The 22,972-nt window shown below is 52.2% G+C and overlaps 1 protein-coding gene across 1 annotated transcript in view; it reads left to right on the top strand.

Moving 5' to 3' along the window:
- Window positions 1-17,727, top strand: part of ITGA1 (integrin subunit alpha 1) — a 118,724-nt gene extending 100,997 nt beyond the window's left edge. The window contains exons 22-29 of the mRNA XM_070411758.1: window positions 2,009-2,098; window positions 4,065-4,167; window positions 5,216-5,329; window positions 6,520-6,624; window positions 6,812-6,916; window positions 8,225-8,317; window positions 12,161-12,277; window positions 14,445-17,727. Of these exons, the coding sequence (XP_070267859.1) occupies window positions 2,009-2,098; window positions 4,065-4,167; window positions 5,216-5,329; window positions 6,520-6,624; window positions 6,812-6,916; window positions 8,225-8,317; window positions 12,161-12,277; window positions 14,445-14,489 (772 nt within the window). The 3' untranslated portion in view covers window positions 14,490-17,727. The remainder of the gene's footprint in view (window positions 1-2,008; window positions 2,099-4,064; window positions 4,168-5,215; window positions 5,330-6,519; window positions 6,625-6,811; window positions 6,917-8,224; window positions 8,318-12,160; window positions 12,278-14,444) is intronic.
- Window positions 17,728-22,972: the final 5,245 nt, after the last annotated feature.

Genomic DNA, 22,972 nt, shown 5'->3' with positions numbered 1-22,972 from the left:
TCAAACCATTTGTTTAGCAGAACATGTTGTAATCGCATCGCTTACCTCTGCCAAACTGCAGTACATTCGTTTACAAGTCCACAGGCCTCGCTAACCTCAGCTTCCACTGGCTGCCCATCACGGTCAACTGAACCCCTGGGCAGGTCTAGTTTTATGGCCTCTATTGGTAGTTTAATAAATCTCATCCACATCAGTCAGCACTTCCGAAAGACAGCTCAGAAACATAGACTAAAAAAGCGAAAGGGTTACCACGAAAAGGGAAATAGTGGCTTACCTTTCCCCCAAGTGTAATCATCCCGTGGACCCGAAGCTCCTGAGATACAATTCTGCCTCTTACTGCTTTATTCCCAAGGAACCGCCATGGTGCCTGGCCTCTCGTAATCACCGCACACATAGAGCATGAATGAATAAATGAGAGAATAAATGAATGGATTAATTCTGGGTGCACGACTCACTTGAACGAAACTAGTATTTATTTGAAATCCACAATGGACAGGATGTTGAATTAGTCCCTGTAGGGATTGCAAGAGTCACTAAGGGCACGAACCTCTCCTCGGGTGAAGATTACCACCAGAGGCTGAGCCTGGAGTGTGGATTCTGTCATGCAGGGCAGAATGGGACAGACCGTGAGAGAAACAGAAGCCCGTGTGGGAGACTGATCGGAGGGGCCAGGCTTACCTCCTGGGCAAGGAGAGCCCGGGCTGGCTGGTCAGGGAGCTTGTCCTGGAGAAGGTCCTTAAGGGAAGGGAGCAATTCGCCAGCACAGGGGTCCGTGGCGTTTGCTGGTGGGGCGTTTCCGGCCAGCTGTGCAGCCCGCGCCCAAGCGCGGAGGGAGGGAGAGCACCAGGCCGCGTGGAGGGACAGTGGGAAGTCAGTTTCGCGCAGATGTACGGGCACATGCGAGCGTGCGCCTGCCATGTGATGGCGAGGGCTGCGTGTCGGCGTGGAGAGGGAGGTGGGGGTGCGGAGCTGCCTCTCTGGGGTCTGTGTGTCTGTCTGCTGTGGGACACGGTGGGCGATGGGGATTCAGAACAAGAGCCCCGTCACACAGGTATGTCTACCCAAGCGGGGCTGTCACTGCGCCGTCACTGCTTCCAACCATTCAACGCGCTGGGAACAAGGCAGAGGCAGTGAGGCCCTCAGCGTCCATCCTGCCACCAGCCCTAGGCTCCTGTCCGCCTGGGGGAGCGTGTGTGAAAGTAATAACAGTGATGAAAGCGGACACTGACATTTCCCGTGTCGAGCACGTCACACTTGTCACTCCTCAGTCATCCGTTATTTAAATGCAATCCCCGTTGTGTAGGTGAGCAAACCCAGACACGGGGAGTCAATGACTTGCCCACAGTGTGTCCATGTGCAAGAACAGGCCCACGAAGCCTGGCCCAGAGCCAGCCATGGGAACTGTTCAATCGCTTGCCCGTGCTTTCATAATACACGGGGTTGTGAGGTGCAGGTATGTGTACATGTGTGTATACACCTGTCTGCATGCGTTTACAGAGCGTGTCCTTGAAATGATAACTAAATCCAGGGGAGGAGTAAGCGTTTAACAGATACTGTGAGCGCCGAGGGCTTGCTGTGGAGAGACTGTGAAGTGAAGACAGAGATTTTAGATTCGCTCTCAGTCGGGTGACCCCGGTGGTGTCTCCGTAAGGCCCTCATCTCTGATAAATAAGAATTGTATGCAAAAAACATAGCAGTTCTGCGCCCCAACTTGGACCTAGGAAGCCTGTATTCCTAGGAGAGAAGCCTATGATCTTGAATCTAAGAATGGACCCAAGGGTTCTAGTCATTACCCTCCCTGGAGTCTGAGAAGCGGGACTGACCCGTTGTGGCTGTCACCCCAGCTGTTCCACTGTCTCCTCTGCCCCCTCCTCACCCCACTGAAAACTCGGGGGTTGAGCTCCTTTGTGCTTTTACTCAGGTACCAGCCTGCGCTTCTCTGCCTCACGCTCGGCAGTGCCGGGAGGGGCGTGGGTGCGTGTCTGTCTGATGTGCGTGTGTTTTCCAGTGACAGCGAGGAGCCTCCGGAAACCCTCTCCGACAACGAAGCCAGCATCGCTATCCCCGTCAAGTATGAAGCTGGGCTCCAGTTCTCCAGGTGGGAGTGCACTGCCTTTTTAATATGTCTGTATATTGACTTCAGAGAGGAAGGGAGAGGGAGACAGAGAGAAACATCAACGATCAGAGAGAATCATGGGTCGGCTGCCTCCTGCACGCCCCACACGGGGATCAAACCCGCAACCCGGGCATGTGCCCTGACCGGGAATCAAACCGTGACCTCCTGGTTCCTAGGTCAATGCTCAATCACTGAGCTATGCCGGCTGGATGCAAACTGCCTTCTTATGTTGATGTCTTTCTACTGACCCAGGGCTTCTGAAAGTGTGGCCATGGCCCCCGGCCAAGGGCATCAGAGCTCCTAGTGAGTTATAGAGAGGCAAATGTTCAACACCCCCAACCCCACCCCAGACCTCTGGCTCAGAAACCCTGGGGGTGGGCCCAGGAATCGACTTAAATCAGCCCTCCAGGGAAGCCCGTGCGCTCTGAGGTCTGAGAGCCGGCACCTAAACAACCTGAAGCACAAGGTGCCAATGCCACGGGCAGCACTGGAGACCAGACTCCGGTCTAGTGCAAGGAAGACAGGCCCCTCGCAAAGGCCGGTCTCTGAGTCACAGCACAGCTCCTGGCTGCCCTTTTATACTTCTACAAGAGTCCCGGTACATGAAATTCATGCACTGGGGGAGGGTGTCCCTCAGCCCAGCCTGCACTCTCTCCAATCTGGGACATCCCTCTCACAATCCGGGACTGCTGGCTCCCAACTGCTCACCTGCCTTCCTGCCTGATCACCCCCTAACCCAGCGGTTTTCAACCTGTGGGTTGCGACCCCTTTGGCGGTTGAACGACCCTTTCACAGGGGTCGCCTAAGACCATCCTGCATATCAGATATTTACATGACGATTCATAACAGTAGCAACATTACAGTTATGAAGTTGCAAGGAAAATAATTTTATGGTTGGGTCACAACATGAGGAACTGTATTTAAAGGGCCAGAAGGTTGAGAACCATTGCCCTAACTGCTCCCTTGCCAGCCCAATCACCCCCTAACGCTCCCCTGCTGGCCCGGTTGCCCCTAACTGCCCTCCCCTGCTGGCCATCTTGTGACCACATGGGGGCAGCCATCTTGTGTGAGGGCATGACAGTCAATTTGCATATTACCTCTTTATTATGTAGGATGACTTAGCTGTGCAGAGGATGCAAATGGTATAAGAATCAGGGTGAAATTTAGTTGAAAAGTCTTATCACTTTATTCTTCTCTTTTCTATGGCATTTTCCTTTTACTGGTAATAGACCACAAAAATGGGAAGATGGTAGGCTATCCATGTAGACACTGCTTGTTTCTTAGCCTTTACATTTTATTGGCTATTTTTCTATTTTGCTATATTCACTTCTCTTGGGACACTGACTCTTTTTCCAAGAATTTTTTCATTTATATAAAAACAAATGTTGGCAAATACTTACAAATATTTTTTATTTGTCTGCTCAAAACGGAAGTGCTCCTTAAAATCTGCATTATACTTTATCCTAAGTTCACCCAAGAGATCATGGAGAAGTTGCATGGAAACGATTGCATTTTTAAGTTTAGCCGTAAATGTAGAATTTGAAACAGGGAAAAGGTAACAACTTTTTTCAACCTCCTTAAAAGTCATAAAATACCAAAAATTCTGTGTTTTAGCCTTGCTATTCACTAAATGCGAGATCAATGAATTCATGGACAATTTTCATTTGGTAACAATGAGATTTTTATTGGAAACACTATACATTTTTTAGCATATTAAGGCCATTTAAGTATCAGTGAGTATTGAACTAAAGTATGTATAATCCTTCTGATGCCCCTCAAAGACTTAATTCTCGGCTTTGGGGTAAAAGAGCTTGCCTCTGATTTGAAATCTCTATTAATAAATATTTTTTGTGAGGTTCCCTGACATGAAGAAAGAGAAAGAATGAGGTCAAATAAAAGTTAAACTTTGTTGTGTTTTACTTCTCTTCTTCCTATTCACTCCCTCCAGCTCTGCCAGTGAATACCACATTTCAATCACGGCCAACGAGACTGTCCCTGAAGTGATCAATTCCACTGAGGACATTGGGAATGAAATTAATATCTTCTACTTGGTAAGAAAGCACCTGTACATTAGTATTGTAAGGAGTTATTTGCACATTTATAAATTAAATGGAAGTATTAACAGACACACATAAACATTTTGGTTCACCAGTTTCTATATATCAACATATTTTTATTTATAATTCAGTACTTTAAAATAATTTTCTTCAAATTGATCATTATCTCTGAAGCAGTTTTAAAGACCTACCTCTCTAATTTTCTGATAATAAGACACAATAAATTAGAACGATTCTCTAGAAAAATAAACTATGAAATCAAATAGATACTACCTCCAATATTTACTTTTTAAAAAGTATGACTGAGTAAAGCACTTTCTAAAAAATAACTACAACTATTTCAGAAAGCGATTATTTGAAATTGTCTTGGTAACATTTCCCTGTACTCAACAAGTAAATGTTTATCTCAGTGTGCTCTTTGCTACTCTTTCTATGTATTAGACCATAACTTATGTTCTCACTGACACCTCTTAAAGCAGTGGTCGGCAAACTGCGGCTCGCGAGCCACATGCGGCTCTTTGGCCCCTTGAGTGTGGCTCTTCCACAAAATACCACGTGCGGGCGCGCACATACAGTGTGATTGAAACTTCGTGGCCCATGCGCAGAAGTCGATATTTTGTGGAAGAGCCACACTCAAGGGGCCAAGGAGCCGCATGTGGCTCGCGAGCCGCAGTTTGCCGACCACTGTCTTAAAGTAATGCTCTTTATTTCAACAGTTTTCTTCTGGAATTGTTCATAGCATTGGAAAATGACAAAGAAAAACATTAATTCTGGTTTTTCTGGCATCTGGGTCCCGTTGGGGAGTGGAGGGTGCAGGACAGCATGTGGTTGTGCCTGGTGTGCATGGACGCCGACACCAGGCACCCCTGTTTTGGGCTTGTTTATGATGCCAATTCTCTGTTCGGCGTCATACACCAACTGCATTCCTTTCGGGGGTTCAGAGCGTCACACCACCTGCTGGCAGGGAAGGCCCACATCCGTCCGTGAGGCTGGACCGGGCGCTGCGGAGGGGAGAAGGTCACGCCTCTGCCTCTCCCCGCAGGTCAGGAGAAGCGGGCACTTCCCGATGCCAGAGCTCAGGCTGTCCGTGTCCTTCCCCAACCTGACGGCAGACGGCTTTCCTGTGCTGTACCCACGCCGGTGGGCCTCGTCCGACGTAAGTCCCGGGCCCGTGGGTCGTGCCACGCTGCTCCCTTCTCCGTCGTGTTTACCGCTCCTGTTCTGCGGGCCCCTGTGACGGAGAGCTTTACCAGAGGAGCGTGGGGAGGCACTTGGAACCATTTTACATACCAGTAACCTCCCCCGTGAGCAGGTGTATTCCTTCCCTGCAGCTGCTGGGGTGACAGATCGCCCTGAACCGGGTGGCTCAGGACAGCAGAAATGTGTCCCCTCACCACTGGAGGCCTGGGTCTGCCACTGGGGTGTGGGCAGCCCTGGTTCTCTCCGGAGGCCGGAGGGTGGGGAGGGCAGGTGGGGGGGGGTCCCTCTCCGACTCTCCTAGATTCTGGCCGCTGCTGCCGACCCTGGCGTCCCTCACCTGTGGCGGCGTAACCCAGGCTCTGCCTCGTCTTCCCTTTCCTGTCTCCGTACAAGCAGGCTCACCAGTGGGTTGGGAGCCCCCCTAAATCCAGGGCGATCTCAGCTGAGATCATTCTTCACCCCCTCAGCCATGGACCTATTTCCCAGTGGGTCGCCGTCCCAGCGCCCAGGTCTGGGGCTCGGGCGTGTCATCTGGGGTCACTAGCCAATCAGAGAGGGTTTCAGATAACCCATCTTTGACTTGTGCCTCAAATGTTTGTTACACCTTTAATTTGTTGGAGGTGCTCAAACTAAAAGAGACTTCTTTTTAAATAATATATATATATTTTATTGAGTTCAGAGAGGAAGGGACAGGAAGAGAGAGAAAAACATCAATGATGAGAGAGAACCATTGATGGGGTGCCTCCTGCCCGCCCCCCACTTGGGGATCGAGCCCGAAACCCGGGCACGTGTCCTGGTTCATAGGTCCACACTCGCCCTCCGAGCCACACCTGCCGGGCAAGTATCGCCTGTTTTAAAAATTCTCGCAGCGCACCAGCGTGCCGTGGCACCCCGGCTGAGAACCGCTGGCTTATGGGATAGTGAGTTCTACCAGCAGCCAACCGTCCTTTCCGTTCCATCCTCGCCGCGATCTATTACAATTCAAAAGTGGCTCAGAAACAGGGGTGCTGCCTGGAGGTGGGTGGAGCATCGCGCACGTGCGCGGGCGGTCACTGACTGTCGCTCACGGCCCCTTCGTGTCATCGCACGGATGCATGTCCCTCCGCCAGTTCGCGTCGCCTGCTAAAGCCTGTCTTCCTCTCCTAGAACGCAAACTGCAGGCCCAGGGACCTCCAGGACCCTCTCGGCATCAGCTCAGGGAAGAAGACGGTCACACTCACGTCGGAAGATTTCAAGCGAGGCACGATGCTGGTAAAGTCGGGAAACCAGACAAGCGCTCCCTCCCCCCCGACCCCACCCCCCCGGCACCGTCCCACGCCCCATGCCCGTGCTTGCCCAGGGAGAGAGTCCGTGTGCACTGAAATCGTCTGCCGCAGACGACTGTCACCTCCGTCTTCCAATGCCGCGAGCACTGATGCTCACCTCTGCCCTCCCACAGGACTGCGGCACCTGCAGACTCGCCACCATCACCTGCAGCCTGGCTCCCGCTGACGTGAGCCAGGTCAACGTGTCACTGGTCCTGTGGAAGCCCACGTTCATAAAGGTGAGTGGCCGCAGCGCTCGTGAAGTGGTCGTGCTGACAGACGTCCGGGCCTTCCTTAGCGTGTGCAGAGCGGAGGCTTCGTGGAAAGGCCACCAGATGGGTGTTTGAAAGGATGTGGTCCGAGCCCAGCTCTGCTAACCAGCCACCGGGCCTCGCTTTCCTTGTCTCACCTTCAAGGTCCCTTCCAGTGTCTGCGTTTCCCAGTCTCCTCATCCTCATCCTTTGCCTCTCAGAAGATAAACGCCTTGTAACACCATTTCGTAATAGTGTAGAGCTCAGCTCAGAGTCAAAGGCTTATAGAGAGACAGTGCTTGACATGTTAACAGAGAACAGCGCTAACATGTGTGACGCATTGACTGTGTTAAATCAGACCATCTCTCTGTCTATAGCGATAGCTAAATAAATAGACACACACATTTATTATCACACATATATATTTGAAGAACTTTTTAAAAATCTTTATTGTTGAAAGTATTACATATTTTCTCCCCCTCCATTGGCCTCCTCTGGCCCACCCCTGCCCCCCACCCTAGGCCTTCACCCCCTTAGTGCCTGTGTCTATGGGATATGCATATGAAGTCAAATACACCTGACAGCAAACTACTCTAGAACTTAGTCCACTGTCTTTTGTAGTATTTGTTTCTCTCTTGGGAGTATTTGGCTCATTATATGAAATTTCCATTTTTGCATTTGATCATACTAAGTTGCTATTTTTGCAGGTCACCAATTGTCCGATGTTGGCAATTTGATGTTTAATCCTAAATAGACCCCTCTACACACCTCATCATTGGAGTGTATCTATTTCACGCCTCGCTACGCAAAGGGTGGGCGGGGTTTGAGGCTTGTTTTGCTAAGGGTGCACCTGAACAGAAGTGATTTAGACCACGGGGCAAGAGGAACAAGGCTCTGAGTGACGATGTGAGAGCAGGGAGGAAGGGTAGGGACACAGCCATCGCTCGCTATCGCCTGTTCCACTTGGATGTTAGCAAAACCCGTGTCTTTCATCTCTCAGGAGCAGGCTGGGCGGCGAAGGGGGCCACCTGGACGGTGGCGGGATAAGGGTTTCCTCTGGGTGGGGGGGCCACCGTGCGATATGCAGACAGTGTATCGTGGAAACGCACGCGCGAAACCGACACAATCCTTCTAACCAATGTCACCCCCACAAATTTCATTTAAAAATCTGTTATTTGGAAATAAGATCAAACTTACGGGAAGTTGCACCAAGAAAGTGCAGCACTCACACACGCCCAGCTCTCGCTGCGATGAGCATCACACACATATTGCAAGTGAGTCCTGTTTGCGTTTCAGATGCGCTTTTCCAGCTTGAATCTCACCGTCAGGGCGGAGCTTCGGAGTGAGAATGCGTCGCTGGTGCTCAGCCCCAGCAGCCAGCAGAGAGAGGTGAGTGGGCTCCGGGCGGTGAAACATTGTCGTCCTGCCCACGTGGGGACCTGGTGTGTGGCCTTTGCTCAGAGCCCAGCAGTGACTAGCCCCGCCCCCAGGGGGCGACAGACACTTTTGCTTCAAATTGTACTTGATCCACCTCAAGTGTGAGTCCAGCCTCAATCTTCTTAGTGAGAAACAGTGGGGTAGAGGGGGTGGCGGGGGGGACCATGGCGTGTGCCGTTAACGCGCCACCTATGACTCCACTGCTTCCAACTCTCCCAGTCAGTCGATGTGTTTATTTTTACCGCGATGATGAAGAAAGCATCTGTAACTCCCGCCTGAACACTGACATGTAGACCACACGGCGTCTGCGGGCAGATGCGGAAAGCAGTTCCTGTACAGAAAGGGTCTTCCCCTCTCCGGGAACACCTGCCATTTCCCACGTTCCCTCACTTAGTCACCGGGAAACATGAAACAGGAAGGGAGCCTTATTCCCTCGCACACACTCAGGCCTGAGCCCTTGGCGACAGTGACGGGGTTTGAGATGTTCCTCTTGCCCCATTGCTAAGTGAGGCTGAAGCGTCGGCTACAGATGTGGGTCCTTCGGCTTCACTCCCTCCAGTCACGGACGGGTGGGCTGTGCCGTGGGGTTATTGCTATCAAGTCTCTTCGGAAGCTACCTCATGTTCAGATGTTTTAACGTTTCGTATTTCAAAGTATTCTCTTAAATAATTTAAATGTCAATGACCTCATAAATGTTCGCTTTAAGGAATGTTTGGGTACAACACATAGGACATATGCATAGAACGTGTACCTACTGTCTAAGCAGCGCTGAGTGGATAGATGCGAGGTTGTCCCCTATAAATATTTCTCTCTTTTCCGCGTCCAGCGCGGCTAGAGAGCGGTCCAGTTCCTGAGCAGGGGCGGCTGGGGATTGAGAAAATGAAAGAAAGAGACAGACACAGAGATAAAAGGAAAAAGCTGGGGCCGGTGGGACAGCCGTCCTCTGGTGGAGAGACAGTGACCCAGAGCCGATACAGCGTGTTTACTTTATATGGCAAAATACCAGGGAATCTTACTAAATCCCAAGACAAAGGAGATTATGTGCATTCTTGGGGCTTCTCTGTCATCGTCACTTCTGGGTGGGCCCGGATCATCGTGTTTGTTCCTGGTGCTTGGCTGGATTTAGATAGTGAAACCCACCCCCTGGCGCCTGAGCTGAAGGTCAGGCTGACAACACACCTGCCTCTGGCAAGGTATGTTTCCAGGGCATGGCTCTGCGGGCACTGCTGGATTCAGCTGACAATCAGCTCAGAGGCCTTTCCCAGGCGCTCTCTACAATCCCCCACACAGGGAGCCAGAATTTCACAGTAAGCGCCCACCAAAAAGTGTATCATGTGCATTCTATTGGAAAAGTGTACGTTTTATTTCTAAATGTGTTTCGTTAATGTTATGGGTTGGCTCAACGAGATAGACCACCGACTCAGAATTTAAATTTGAAAGCCTTTTATTAAGCTGGCCAGCTGACCACGGCCCGTACCTTCCCCCTCTGGGAAGCCTCGCGGCATGTGGCAAAGAGCAAGTGTGCATTATGATTTTTATAGCAAAACAGTGTTACCTTAGAAGCAAAACAGTGTTACCTTAGAAGCTCACAGAAAGTTCATAAGCACAAAGGGGGGGTAAACAGAGTCACACCTGACTGGTCTAAGACAATCTAGCAATTTTTCTTCCATGGTTCCTAACCCTGCAACCCCCCTCCATACGTCAGTCCCTCCTCCCAGCACATACACAATCCTCATAGCCTGGCAACACAATTCTTCCTCATACATCCCCCTCCCTCCGAGCACGTTCAATTTCTCATGTCTGATTTCCTCCTCCCAGCACATTCTGTAACCTTCTGTAACCCTTCCATGCCGCAGTCCCTCACCCTAGCACAGTTAACGTTTTAGAATTAGCTTCTTTCCCCTCCATGTTACTTTAAAATCCTCCATGGCGCTCTTTATTGTACATCTTTCCCTAAAGAGAAATGTCCCTGAATTGTTAGCGTTACTCAAAGTGACCATCTTGGAGGCGTTGGTGGTATAGTGGTGAGCATAGCTGCCTTCCAAAGTGACCATCTTGCAGTTGTGTGACCTGGGAGCAGGCCCGGTCCCCCCCAGGTTTTGGTTCATGTCTGAATCTCGGGGAGTTCTTTGAGCCGCGGTGCCTGTCTGTCCCTGCGCCCAGCAGTGACCGGCCGGGTGCCCGAGGTCTGATGGGCGGCCAGTGTGCGGACTCCTCCCCTGCCAGCTTCCCCTCCCCTCCCTCCTCTCTCTGGGGGAAGCACTAGAGATGGTCCCTGGGAAAGGCACATGCAGAAGCTTGAGCTGTTGTTAGTCGCCCATATCCACCCTCGATGTTTTTCTCAGAAACCTAGGGGATGGGACAGGGCAGAGTAGGGTCGTGGAGGTGGAACCCACAGGGGGACCTGAGGAGCCGGACCTCGAGCAGCTGTCCTCCCCCAGGTTCACTTCGGCTCAGACCTAACTCACTGGCTCTGACTCGGTCACAGGGAGACACGGTCACGGGGAGACACGTCACGGGGAGACACAGTCATGGGGAGACAGGGTCACGGGGAGACACCGTCACGGGGAGACACAGTCACGGGGAGACATGTCACGGGGAGACACAGTCACGGGGAGACACCGTCACGGGGAGACAGGGTCACAGGGAGACACCGTCACGGGGAGACAGGGTCACAGGGAGACACCGTCACGGGGAGACAGGGTCACAGGGAGACACCGTCACGGGGAGACAGGGTCACAGGGAGACACCGTCACGGGGAGACAGGGTCACAGGGAGACAGGGTCACGGGGAGACACGGTCATGAGGAGACACGGTCACGGGGAGACATGGTCATGAGGAGACACCGTCACGGGGAGACAGGGTCACAGGGAGACACCGTCACGGGGAGACACCGCCACAGGGAGACAGGGTCACGGGGAGACACCGTCATGGGGAGACAGGGTCACGGGGAGACACCGTCACGGGGAGACAGGGTCACGGGGAGACACGGTCATGAGGAGACACGGTCACGGGGAGACATGGTCACGAGGAGACACGGTCACGGGGAGACACAGGCGGGGTGACACATTTGCCAATATCTTTTATGGGTGCGCTTGGCACGTGTGCATTTTCCTGTGTGAAATTAGACCCGGTTTGTGAAAAATAAACAGATGACGCACATTAGAATTACCAGTAAAATAAGACTTGCTCAGGGTTTTATGTCCAAATCCTGTGGCAGCAGGCACTCCCGCCTACGTGGATGCTGCTGTGATGGCGCGCTGAGGTCTGTGACCGTCTAGACCGGTGATGGCGAACCTATGACACGCGTGTCAGAGGTGACACGCAAACTCACTTTTTTTTTTGTTAAGTGGCATTTAAATATATAAAATAAATATTAAAAGTATAAGTCTTAGTTTTACTATGGTTGCAAAGATCAAAAAGTTTCTCTATGTGACCCAGCACTAAGTTAGGGTTTTTCAAAATGCTGACACGCCGAGCTCAGAAGGTTCGCCATCGCTGGGCTAGAGCGTGTTTCCGTTCTCCCCGGGTTACAGTCCCCGCTGCCTCTGACCTGCGGGTCGCAGACAGTCCGCTCTCTGTGCATCTCTGAAGGACGAGCTTGTCATTGGGTGACAGTGAATGCGACGCGGTGGAGCTGTGGAGAGATGAGGGCGTTTCCCGTGTGAGCCCAGCACCTCCCGGGGCAGTCAGGAGCTGAGTACCTTGTGTGGCAGGAAGTGCAGCCGGGGGTGCAGTGTGCGGGGTCCTGAAAGCTGTTCCCCCGCGTCCTCAACCTGTGCCCCCCCTTTCCAGCTGGCGATCCAGGTGTCCAAGGACGTGCTGCCGGGCCGCGTGCCGCTGTGGGTCATCCTGCTGAGCGCCTTCGCCGGCCTCCTGCTGCTGCTGCTGCTCATCCTGGGCCTGTGGAAGGTGAGCCGCCCTCCCCCCTGCCTCGCCCCACCCCCACCTCGGTGTCCCGCCAGCGCTGAGGTACCTGGTGTCCGCACGGCGCCATGCGGTGCCGCACGGCAGTGGAAAACCCTGGAAGCAGGACTGAGGGAAAGGAGAAAGAAAAGTGTATCTCAAACATCCCATTTTTGTAAAAAAAAAAAAAAAAAAGATCCAAAAATCAAGGAGGATCCCTTTAGAGCAGGTGGGACCTTCTCTCTGCCAAGGGCCAGTGGGGTACCCATGACATCCTCCGAGGGCCATTCAAAATGACCGACTGAAAAATTAGCCCGTCCAACACTTAATTCACTCACCCCTGATGCCTTGGCAGGGCCAGGCCAAACGATTTCTCAGGCCTTATATGGCCCGCGGGCCGAACGTTCCCCACCCCTGCTCTAGCGGTTGGGATTATAGGGAACGCGTGTGTGTGTGTGTGAGAGAGAAAGAGAGAGACACACACTGGGCATTTTACTTTACGTGTACATGTCTTTTATAAGCAGAGGAGAAGGTACACTCTCTTGCAGAGGGAAAGGAAAGGGTGGGTTCCATGTCCATTTAAGGATATGTATGCAGTGGAATCGTGGTTAAGATACGCCTTATCCTAATCACACCCTTCTATGTATCCTAAAAATCAAATGCTTATTTAACGTATAAACAGATAGGTTACATGTCATGCCATGGTTCCGTGCCTGCCTGAGAGGTGAGGATTTTAGTAATTAGTTGACAGAAGGGAAACCGTATAGATTCACAGACTCCTATTTCAAATCCTCTTGTAAAACTGGTAACACCTGTTTTCTGCGGGTAGATCCCTGTGTTTACCCAGATCTTGTGCTTAAACGGAGGTAGGCAGATTTTTAAAACTCTTAATGTTTCATTTTTAAAGAAGCAAAACTGAGATCACAGCTTTTAAGATCAATTTAATAGAGAATAAAATCCCATAGAAAGTTGAATTTAATATTTTCCAAATTTAACATGAACTTGGCATTTACCCTATATTTAACCAATTGCGTTGTTAAATAGATAAACTATATTAAAAATACAGATTGTGGATACATATTCATTTTTCTCCCCCCCCCCCCCAGTATTATTCTGTATTGGGTTCAGGGGTACCACATGGTGGTCAGACCATCCTATTCTTTACAAAGTGCTCCCTGATATTTCCAGTGCCCTCACCCCCACACCATCCATAGTTAAGACACTGTTGACTGTACTCTACATTCCTGTTGTAACGGCCCATCTGCTTCTCAGTCCCTTCCCTTTTCACCTGTTCCCCACTCCGCTCCCCTCCACACTCATGTTTCTAAAACCTGAGCAACAGGGTTATCTTTTAATCAAGTGCTTTAAGCAACAAGTGTCTCTCCCATCAAATTGCCAACAGTCACAATCACTGACTCTAAAGGTGACCACCTTCCTCTTTTTGGGGGCGTGACCCTCAGAGGAGAAGACGAACAAAACCACGTTCAGGACGTAGGTTGGCGGCCGTTAGGTCAGTAACTAGAGTCCATAGCTCTTGTCCAGCAAAGTCTCCAAGACGGAACTGTCCGCCTTCCCAAACCTCCGGCTCTTCCCTGTCAGAGAGAGCCGCGCTCTGCATGTAATACCTGGCATGGCCACCCGGTGGCACCCGAGGCCCGGCTCAGTGGTGTCAAGGTGCCACTTGTCACAGAATGCGGTTCCCCGCTCACAGGCTCCTGGAAGAGAGAGCCTGCTGCTCCCGGCTTCCTTCACTGGTCCTCTGCTCTCAGGGCCGCACGTGCCCGCAGAGTTGTAGGGGGAACTTCTCTGCCACGTCCCCGGGAAAAGACAATGGCAGAATGGAGACCGCGCCAGCTCACTGCGGGGTGCGTGTGTCCCAAAATGTTTCCCCCGAGCCCTGGAGGTTACTGCACTGCCTGCACCAGTGATCACTGGGAGGTGATGTACGTAACCCGTGGAAAGGTTAACAATGACTTAGTAATGTGACAGCATTTCTTGACATTCAATATTTCTCCATAGGTCAATGAAAAAAAAGGCTCTCTCAATTATGTTTAATTATCTGAATGCCCAGAATTGTTAACGTCGTAGTAAATCAATTTCTATTCAAGGAGATTGGTATTTATTACTTAAATTCAAGTTATTAATGGTGTTATGTTGGGTATTCTCTCAACAGATTGGATTCTTCAAAAGACCACTAAAGAAGAAAATGGAGAAATGAAATATTTTACAAGAGAAAAAAATAATTATTCAATGATCTTTCCTCAGGTTTGCCTCAAATATGTGACAAGAAATTTATAAATATAATTAAAGACAGTCACATAAATTTATATAATCCATCAGGGTTAATCACTTGGAAAATGAAGAGATCGAGCAAGATCCAAAAGCAATACCATATATATTTTATAAGATGATAAAAATATTTTTAAATAATTACTCATTTTTGTTGAGTATTTAAGCAGACAGTGTTTTGAAGATGAAGAATAACCTGTAGAAATATGTTTATATATGAAATCACCATTCAAAGTATTTAAGAAATGCATAGAAAGATTTTTATGATCATTGAAACATTTACGTTCAGAACATTATAAGTTAAGCTTTTTTTTATTGATTCCTCCTCAATATACATCATCATGAAAGTCAGCATTTGTAAATGCTGAGGAAGAAATTAACTCAAGAAGGTTACTCCCCCCGACTCAAGAGATGAACATTTCCCGGGTGGAGGCTGTTGTGGACCGACACGGAATTAAACCGCCGAGAATCATGCGTTCCGCAGCCTTGTCTTGGACTCAGTACTCGGGAGGTTTCCTTTCCAAAGTGTTTGGACGCTCGTGCGATTGCGCTGAGACTCCGTCCGTGGATGGGAAATCGAGGAAGACTTGTTTCACAGCAAGCGCACTGACGGGCTCCGTAAGCTTTGACAAAACAGGCCCCATTCTGACCTTGAGCTCGAAGCTCACGTCCTCTCCTACTGAAACAAACAAACAAAATCCCTGAGAGCAGCTTCGTGTCCCGGCAGCGATTCCTCATGACAAGCCGCGTCGGGCGTGGGACCCGCAAACGTGGACTCCGAGGGGGACGTCGCAGCGGGAACGGGTCCCTGAGGACGTGAGAGGCCCCCAGCGGAGCCGACACAGCAGCAGCTTCCCGGGCCCCGGTCCGGCCCCCAGCCCTCGGCGTGGGGGGAGCCCTGGCCTTCGTTTCTGAAGGCGATTTACTGTCCAAGCCTCGGACCCCGCGGACGGGGCCTCCCTCCGCCTTGCATGTCACCGGGAAGCCAGGCTTCTGATCGCAGCCTGAGCAGCACACGGGACTCCAGAAACGCCTTTCGAGGGACCTCGGGTTTGACACCTCAGCCCACGGAGAGATGCCACCCTGTGGGGGGTGTGGTTGCTCTCGAGGCAGCGTCACCGCGGGACTCACGCGGCCTGAACTCCGGCTGCTGCACGTCCGGGAAGCTGGTGACTCGGGCACAGTGGCTCACGGGGACCCAGCGCTGGAGCGTGTGCTGGGGCCTCCGCAGCGACCCCCTCTTCCCTCCGACTGGCCGGCACCAGGCCGCCATCAGAAGGCCCTGGGTTCATTTTGTATTTTTAAATATATTCTTATTGATTTCAGAGAGGAAGGCAGAGGGAAAGAGAGCGAGAAACATCAGTGATGAGGGAATCACTGACCGGCTGCCTCCTGCACGCCCTGCACCGGGGATCCAGCCCGCAACCCGGGCCTGTGGCCTGACCGGGAATCAAACCCTGACCTCCTGGTTCATAGGTTGACCCTCAACCACGGAGCCACGCTGGCTGGGCCCTGGCTTTCATTTTTAAAAACTGATTTCTGTGGAATTACCTGAGGACTCGGGGTCAGCGGCCCCATGGCTCTCCCCATGGACCTCTCCAATCCTGTGGTCAAGGTCAAAGCCAGGCCTCCAGGGAGAAGCAAGGTCATCACAACAGGGGGAAAGGCTAGGTCTCTCCTGAGCTGGCCTCCGCCCGCCGCCTGTGGCTGCAGAGCTGTCCACTTCGGAGTTTCCTCCACCCCCAACCCCCCTCCAGGTATCAAAACCCTTCTCCCTCCCAACACGACTTCCTTTGCTGAGCCAAGCTCGGCCTCTGACTCAGTCCCCGGCGCACAGTCCCGCGCACAGCTGGGCCGCAGGCCGCCCTGGGCTCACACATCCTCAGATAAGCCGGCGGGAAGGTGACATTCACACGGCCCCTGAGACGCCAGGACCACGGCCCCTGAGCCGGGGGTGCGCACTTAGACCACACGCTCTGCACGCAAAGGAAGTGGAGAGGATGGCGCTGGGACTCCTTAGAGAGAGAGAAAGGGCTGCTGGGCTGGTCACTCACATGTCACTTCTGGGTTTTAAGTAGAATATTTAATTAACGTGTGTCTCTGTGTGTATGCGCGTTTGTGTGTATGAATACACCCGCACAGGCACACAGGCACAGATTCCATACAAAATGCCTCACTAGCACCAAGGGGCAGTTTACAGAAAATAAACACAGAAAAGCCACACCAAAAGGAAAGGTTTGCTTCATTTTCATGAGCGTGTAGCGTGAGCATCCAGATCTGCAACTAAAAGTAAGGCCACAGGCCTCCCTCCCAAGTACGTCCTACAGACATCCTAGCGCAGTCCGTGATTCAGAAATAGACTAAACTTTATCATTTAATTTCAAGCTATTTAATAGGAAAAGTAGGGGGAACTTACGCCTGTTTATTAAGTTGTTAGCTACGTTCAGTTGCGGGATACTTCCTTTTTTGAGTTGATTATTGCTCACCCTGTGAGATGAACTGTGACGTCCCTTTCTTGGCTCAGCCATGGTGTGTTGGTAAATTCTTTAACTCTCTCTCCAAAGGGAAAAACTTTTGCAATTTTGTCCCATTTCTGTGCTCTGAATAGTCCCGCCGTGGCCACTTTCCATTCCCAACGGGACCCTCACCGGCTTGCAAAATCCCCAGAAATGTCTGTCGGCCCGTTCTAGAGGCGACATGCCCGTGACGGACAGACAGGCAGATAGATATGGAGATTTAACACGTACATACACACATAGGCAAACACAGTAATTATAGTTCAAACGATGCTTAACCTACTGATCTCAAGCCCAGCAGACACAGTGCTCACAGTTCCCCGTGCTTCCATGTCAGTGTCTAAAACATTAACAAAATGCCCTGGCCTTGCGGGGGGAGGGGGCGGCTGGAAGCCAGGGTGCGTGAGGTGGACGAGAGGCCGGCTCCCCGCCCACAGCGCAGCTCTCCTGCCGCCGCTGGGGACGCAGAGCGGGAGCGGCAGGGGACGGTCCTCCTTCCTCACATTGACCTTCTCTCCCTCAGCGTGAGCTCCAGGGAGCAGCCGGCCCTCTGTGCTCAGTGGTTCTCCCTGGGCAGTGGCTCCTGGACGATGTAATCTCTGAATGTTTTCTGCTGTAATTGTTCTGGAAATGAAGTTGCGGACAGAGATCTATTTTACAACATGTGCTGCTTGCTCCGCCCTGAGAATTGTGCCTGTGATGACGCTGATATAGACCCTCTCTCTCTTATGAAACCAGCGCGTGTCAGGCTCCGTTGGAAAGCACAGATTCGCACCCAGAGCTAGGCCGCTGCCCAGGGCTGGGGAGACACGGGGTGGCGTAGAGGCCGTGAGCAGCGCTGCCCCTTCTCTCAGCATCCTCCCCCCACCCACGGGCCACCGCCCGCAGCGTGAGCGAGGCCCCCAGGTCCCGCGCCGCTTCACACAGGTCCTCCGTGGGAAGGACGCCTCGCCCGCCATCTGCCACCCCACAGACACGCGGTGAGCAGGCGGGACAGCCGGCCCGGAGCGCGGGGCGCTGGGGCTGTCATGTTCTTGGTCGAATCAAGAGGCTTCTGGCAAATGCATGTTGAAGACTTCATACCCCAGGCACCTTCCCGAGGCCCCGCGCTTGGTCTCCCCCCGAGGGAGGTTCCCGGCCGAGAGAGTGTCTCCACGTGCTCTGCCGGGAAGCCCGCTCCGGCAGGTGACAGCGGCCGAGGGGGGTGGCGGATGTGGCTTCAGGCCTCGCCCCTCTGAGCCTCTCGGGACCGCAAGCACCGCGCAGAGGGGGAGAGGCAGTGTGGGTCGGAGAGGGGCCGTCCGAGGGGACAGGCCACTGTGGGCTCCCGGCAGCTCTCTACCGTGCAGGCTCCCTCAGCACCCAGTCCCCCCGCACCCAGGAAATGACCCGGGATATGCAGAAGGCTCTGTAACGGCCTCACAGCGACGGTGCTGCCTTTTACTAAGAGCAGGGCTGGGAGCAGCAGACTCCACATGCAAACCCGCCGCAGGGAGGAGCACTGGGCACCCCTTCCAGGCGGCGCTGCCCACAGTCCCTTCCCAGAGAACGGAGGCCGCCCCGACATGAGCTCCTCAGGGCGGGCCCAGGGCCAGGCCACCTCGGCGGCCGGAGGAGAGAGACAGGGGCCACCGTCCAACCTGGGAACCCGATGAACAGGTCAGCCTCGCTGAGCCGCCTGTCAACATGGGCCTTGAGTTTAGAAATTGCAAAGAAGAGCCTTTCAGGTCAGCCGTGAGGAAGGCAGAGGAGCTGGCGTAGGCCCTCCAGGCAGCCCTCTGTCTCCCCCACTCCTGGCCCTGGGGGCACAGGGCCTACTGAAGAGAAGGGACCCTCTGCCCCTACAGGGGCCCCAGCTTCCCTCCTGAACCCGCTGGGTGCCTGGACCAGTCCGCACATCACACACGCACACACACACACACATACAGACATCACACACACACACACATACAGACATCACACATACACACACATACAGACATCACACACACGCACACACACACACATACAGACATCACACATCACACACATACAGACATCACACACACACACATACAGACATCATACACACACACATACAGACATCACACACACACATACAGACATCACACACACACACATACAGACATCACACACACACATACAGACATCACACACACACACATACAGACATCACACACACACACACATACAGACATCACACATACACACACATACAGACATCACACACACGCACACACACACACATACAGACATCACACATCACACACATACAGACATCACACACACACACATACAGACATCATACACACACACATACAGACATCACACACACACATACAGACATCACACACACACACATACAGACATCACACACACACATACAGACATCACACACACACACATACAGACATCACACATACACATACAGACATCACACACACACATACAGACATCACACACACACACACACATACAGACATCACACACACACATACAGACATCACACATCACACACATACAGACATCACACACACACACACATACAGACATCACACACACACATACAGACATCACACACACACATACAGACATCACACACACACACATACAGACATCACACACACACATACAGACATCACACACACACATACAGACATCACACACACACACACATACAGACATCACACATACACACATACAGACATCACACACACACACATACAGACATCACACACACACATACAGACATCACACACACACACATACAGACATCACACATACACATACAGACATCACACACACACATACAGACATCACACACACACACACACACATACAGACATCACACACACACATACAGACATCACACACACACATACAGACATCACACATCACACACATACAGACATCACACACACACACACATACAGACATCACACACACACATACAGACATCACACACACACACATACAGACATCACACACACACACATACAGACATCACACACACACATACAGACATCACACATCACACACATACAGACATCACACACACACACACATACAGACATCACACACACACATACAGACATCACACACACACACATACAGACATCACACACACACACATACAGACATCACACACACACATACAGACATCACACATCACACACATACAGACATCACACACACACACACATACAGACATCACACACACACACACATACAGACATCACACACACATACAGACATCACACACACATACAGACATCACACATCACACACATACAGACACACACACACACACATACAGACATCACACACACACACATACAGACATCACACACACACACATACAGACATCACACATCACACACATACAGACATCACACACACACATACAGACATCACACACACACACACATACAGACACCACACACACACACATACAGACATCACACACACACACACATACAGACATCACACACACACACATACAGACATCATACACACACACATACAGACATCACACACACACATACAGACATCACACACACACACAGACAGACATCACACACACACATACAGACATCACACACACACACACATACAGACATCACACACACATACATACAGACATCATACACACACATACAGACATCACACACACACACATACAGACATCACACACACACATACAGACATCACACACACACACACATACAGACATCACACACGCACACGCCACCTGGCTGAACTCTGGACGTTCCGCAAATATGCACGTGCCTTGGCCTCTCCCCATCACCACTGACTTGGAGCCTCACTGGAGGCTCCCCTGCCTTTCCCTCCCGCGCCGGCTGGAGAATCTCAGTCCCCGAGCCCCGGGCACGGGACCTCTGTGCTGCCTGGGCCCCTCTCTCCCCGCTGCACCCTGGAGGTGCAGAGGCCACCCCAGCCCTGTGCCCCTCAGGCCTTGAGGGGTGACGTGTCCCTGCTGAGCCCCAGAATCCCCCCATTATCTGAGACTCCGTGGAAGTCGAGGCAGTAACGAGGGACCAGTGACACTCAGCCCATGGCTGCGTTTGATTCCAGCCTCGTCCGGGTCACACCTGCGTGACTCGCGGGGACTGTAGGGCCCCGGGCGGACGAGGCTGTACTGTGTCCCTTCAGCGGGCCCTCACGTACCCTGGGGACGATGTGAAAGGCGAGCAGCAAAGGCCGGTGTCCTCCCCAACAGCCCTGCTGACGTCACCGGTCCTCACCCCCTTTCAGGCGGAGGGAGGTGGGAGTGAGGAGAGTGACAGCTCTTCCCTCCCTCCTGGGCCAGCCAAGCAGCGGGGAGCCCCCCCGCCCCCGGAGGGAACGGGCTTTCGGAGGGAGGGGGGCAGAGCCAGGTGCCGGGCGCTGTCCCACCCCAGCACCTCGCCTCCGGGGAGAGAGGATAAAGGAGGCGGAGGAGAGGGAGCTCTGTGTCTTTCATGTGGACACCCTCCTCCTCCTCCTCCTCCAAAGACTGAACTCCCTGCCCCAGCGGCACAGGCGCTTTTGCAGCAAACGGCTGAGTAAGTCCCGCACCAGGCGCTCTGCCCGCCACGGGGAGTTCCACACACAGGGCTCCGGTGAAACCAGCCCAGGCAGCAGCCACAGCTCAGCCCCCTTCCCGCTGGGGCCGGTTCCCACGCTCGTCCCAACACCCAGTGTGTTTCTGAGACGCCCGCCCCGGTCAGGACGCGACACCCCGCGCCCCATCAGCAGGCGTCGGCCGCAGGAGACGCTGTCCCTGTGCGCCTACTGTGCGCTTGTGCAATTGTTCATGGACGGTGTGAAGAACTGTGCCCACTGTGTCAAAGGAGAAGCATTGTATGGAATGACTACTGCCCCACATGCCACGTGCACAGCAATAAACTCTGCATGGTCTACCACCAAGAGCTCGCGCTGCTGGTCTTTTAAATATGTTTATATTCATGTTTAGAGCGAGAGGAAGGGGAGGGGTTGGAGAGAGAGAAACATCAATGAAAGTGGGACATCATCCATGGGCCGCCTCCTGCATGCTCCCTTTGGGAGATCGAGCCGGCAACCCGGACACGTGCGCTGACCGGGAATCGAACCAGCGGCTTCTTGGTTCCTGGGTGGATGCTCAAAGGCTGAGCCCCGGCCGGGCACAATGCTTAGTGTGTTATGTGCCTCAGAATACACTGCGCGTTTCTACGAGCCTTTTTATGGGACAAAGTGATTACAAGCTGTTTTGATCGCATTCAGGTACAAGGAAGGGCGACCTCTGTTGACTCTAGTTGTTTATTAGGGGCCTAATTTAAGCCCATGTTTTAAAGGAAGTCGGTTATGGGGTAGCGGTGAGTTAAACGGGTAAAATTAGAACGAGCTGAGCGAGCAGGCGCTTTGCGAATATCCTGCGTGCAGCATCCTGTGCGCGGGTTCGAGGCCAGAGGCCCGGTGCCTCTGTGTGGTTCTCTCTGACCTTGCGCATCGGCTGTGTGTTTTACGGCATGTGGACGGGCATCCTGTCTCCTACGTTAAGTAAACTGACTCAGAGGAGGATGTGGTCACTGTGACTCCGAGTTCGCGAATTTTCCCCGGGACTAGTATGTCCTTCAAGCTGCGGCTTTTTATTTATTAATTTATTTTAGCTCCTCAGGTGCTCAGGGGGGCGGCGGTGAATTTAGTCCGTCTCTGGTGTTTCCTGGGCACAGCACTTGGCGCTGCGGTCAGCCTTCTGCAAACTCGAGACAAAAACCACAGGACCCATCTTGCCGCACATCTTCCCCTAACGAGAGCTTTTATTAATAAATTCTCTGCAGCGGCGTGACCCACAGGACCACACAGTGCGAAACAAAGAAATACTGAGAAGTCAGAAGGAGTCATGTGCTTTGTTCAA

This window comes from Myotis yumanensis, unplaced genomic scaffold, assembly GCF_028538775.1.
Source record: "Myotis yumanensis isolate MYYU_CA2020_CCGP unplaced genomic scaffold, mMyoYum1.0.hap1 SCAF_4, whole genome shotgun sequence".
Classification (NCBI taxonomy): domain Eukaryota; kingdom Metazoa; phylum Chordata; class Mammalia; order Chiroptera; family Vespertilionidae; genus Myotis; species Myotis yumanensis.
The sequence above is the reverse complement of the archived record's forward strand: the minus strand, read 5'-3'. Positions and strand labels throughout refer to the sequence as shown.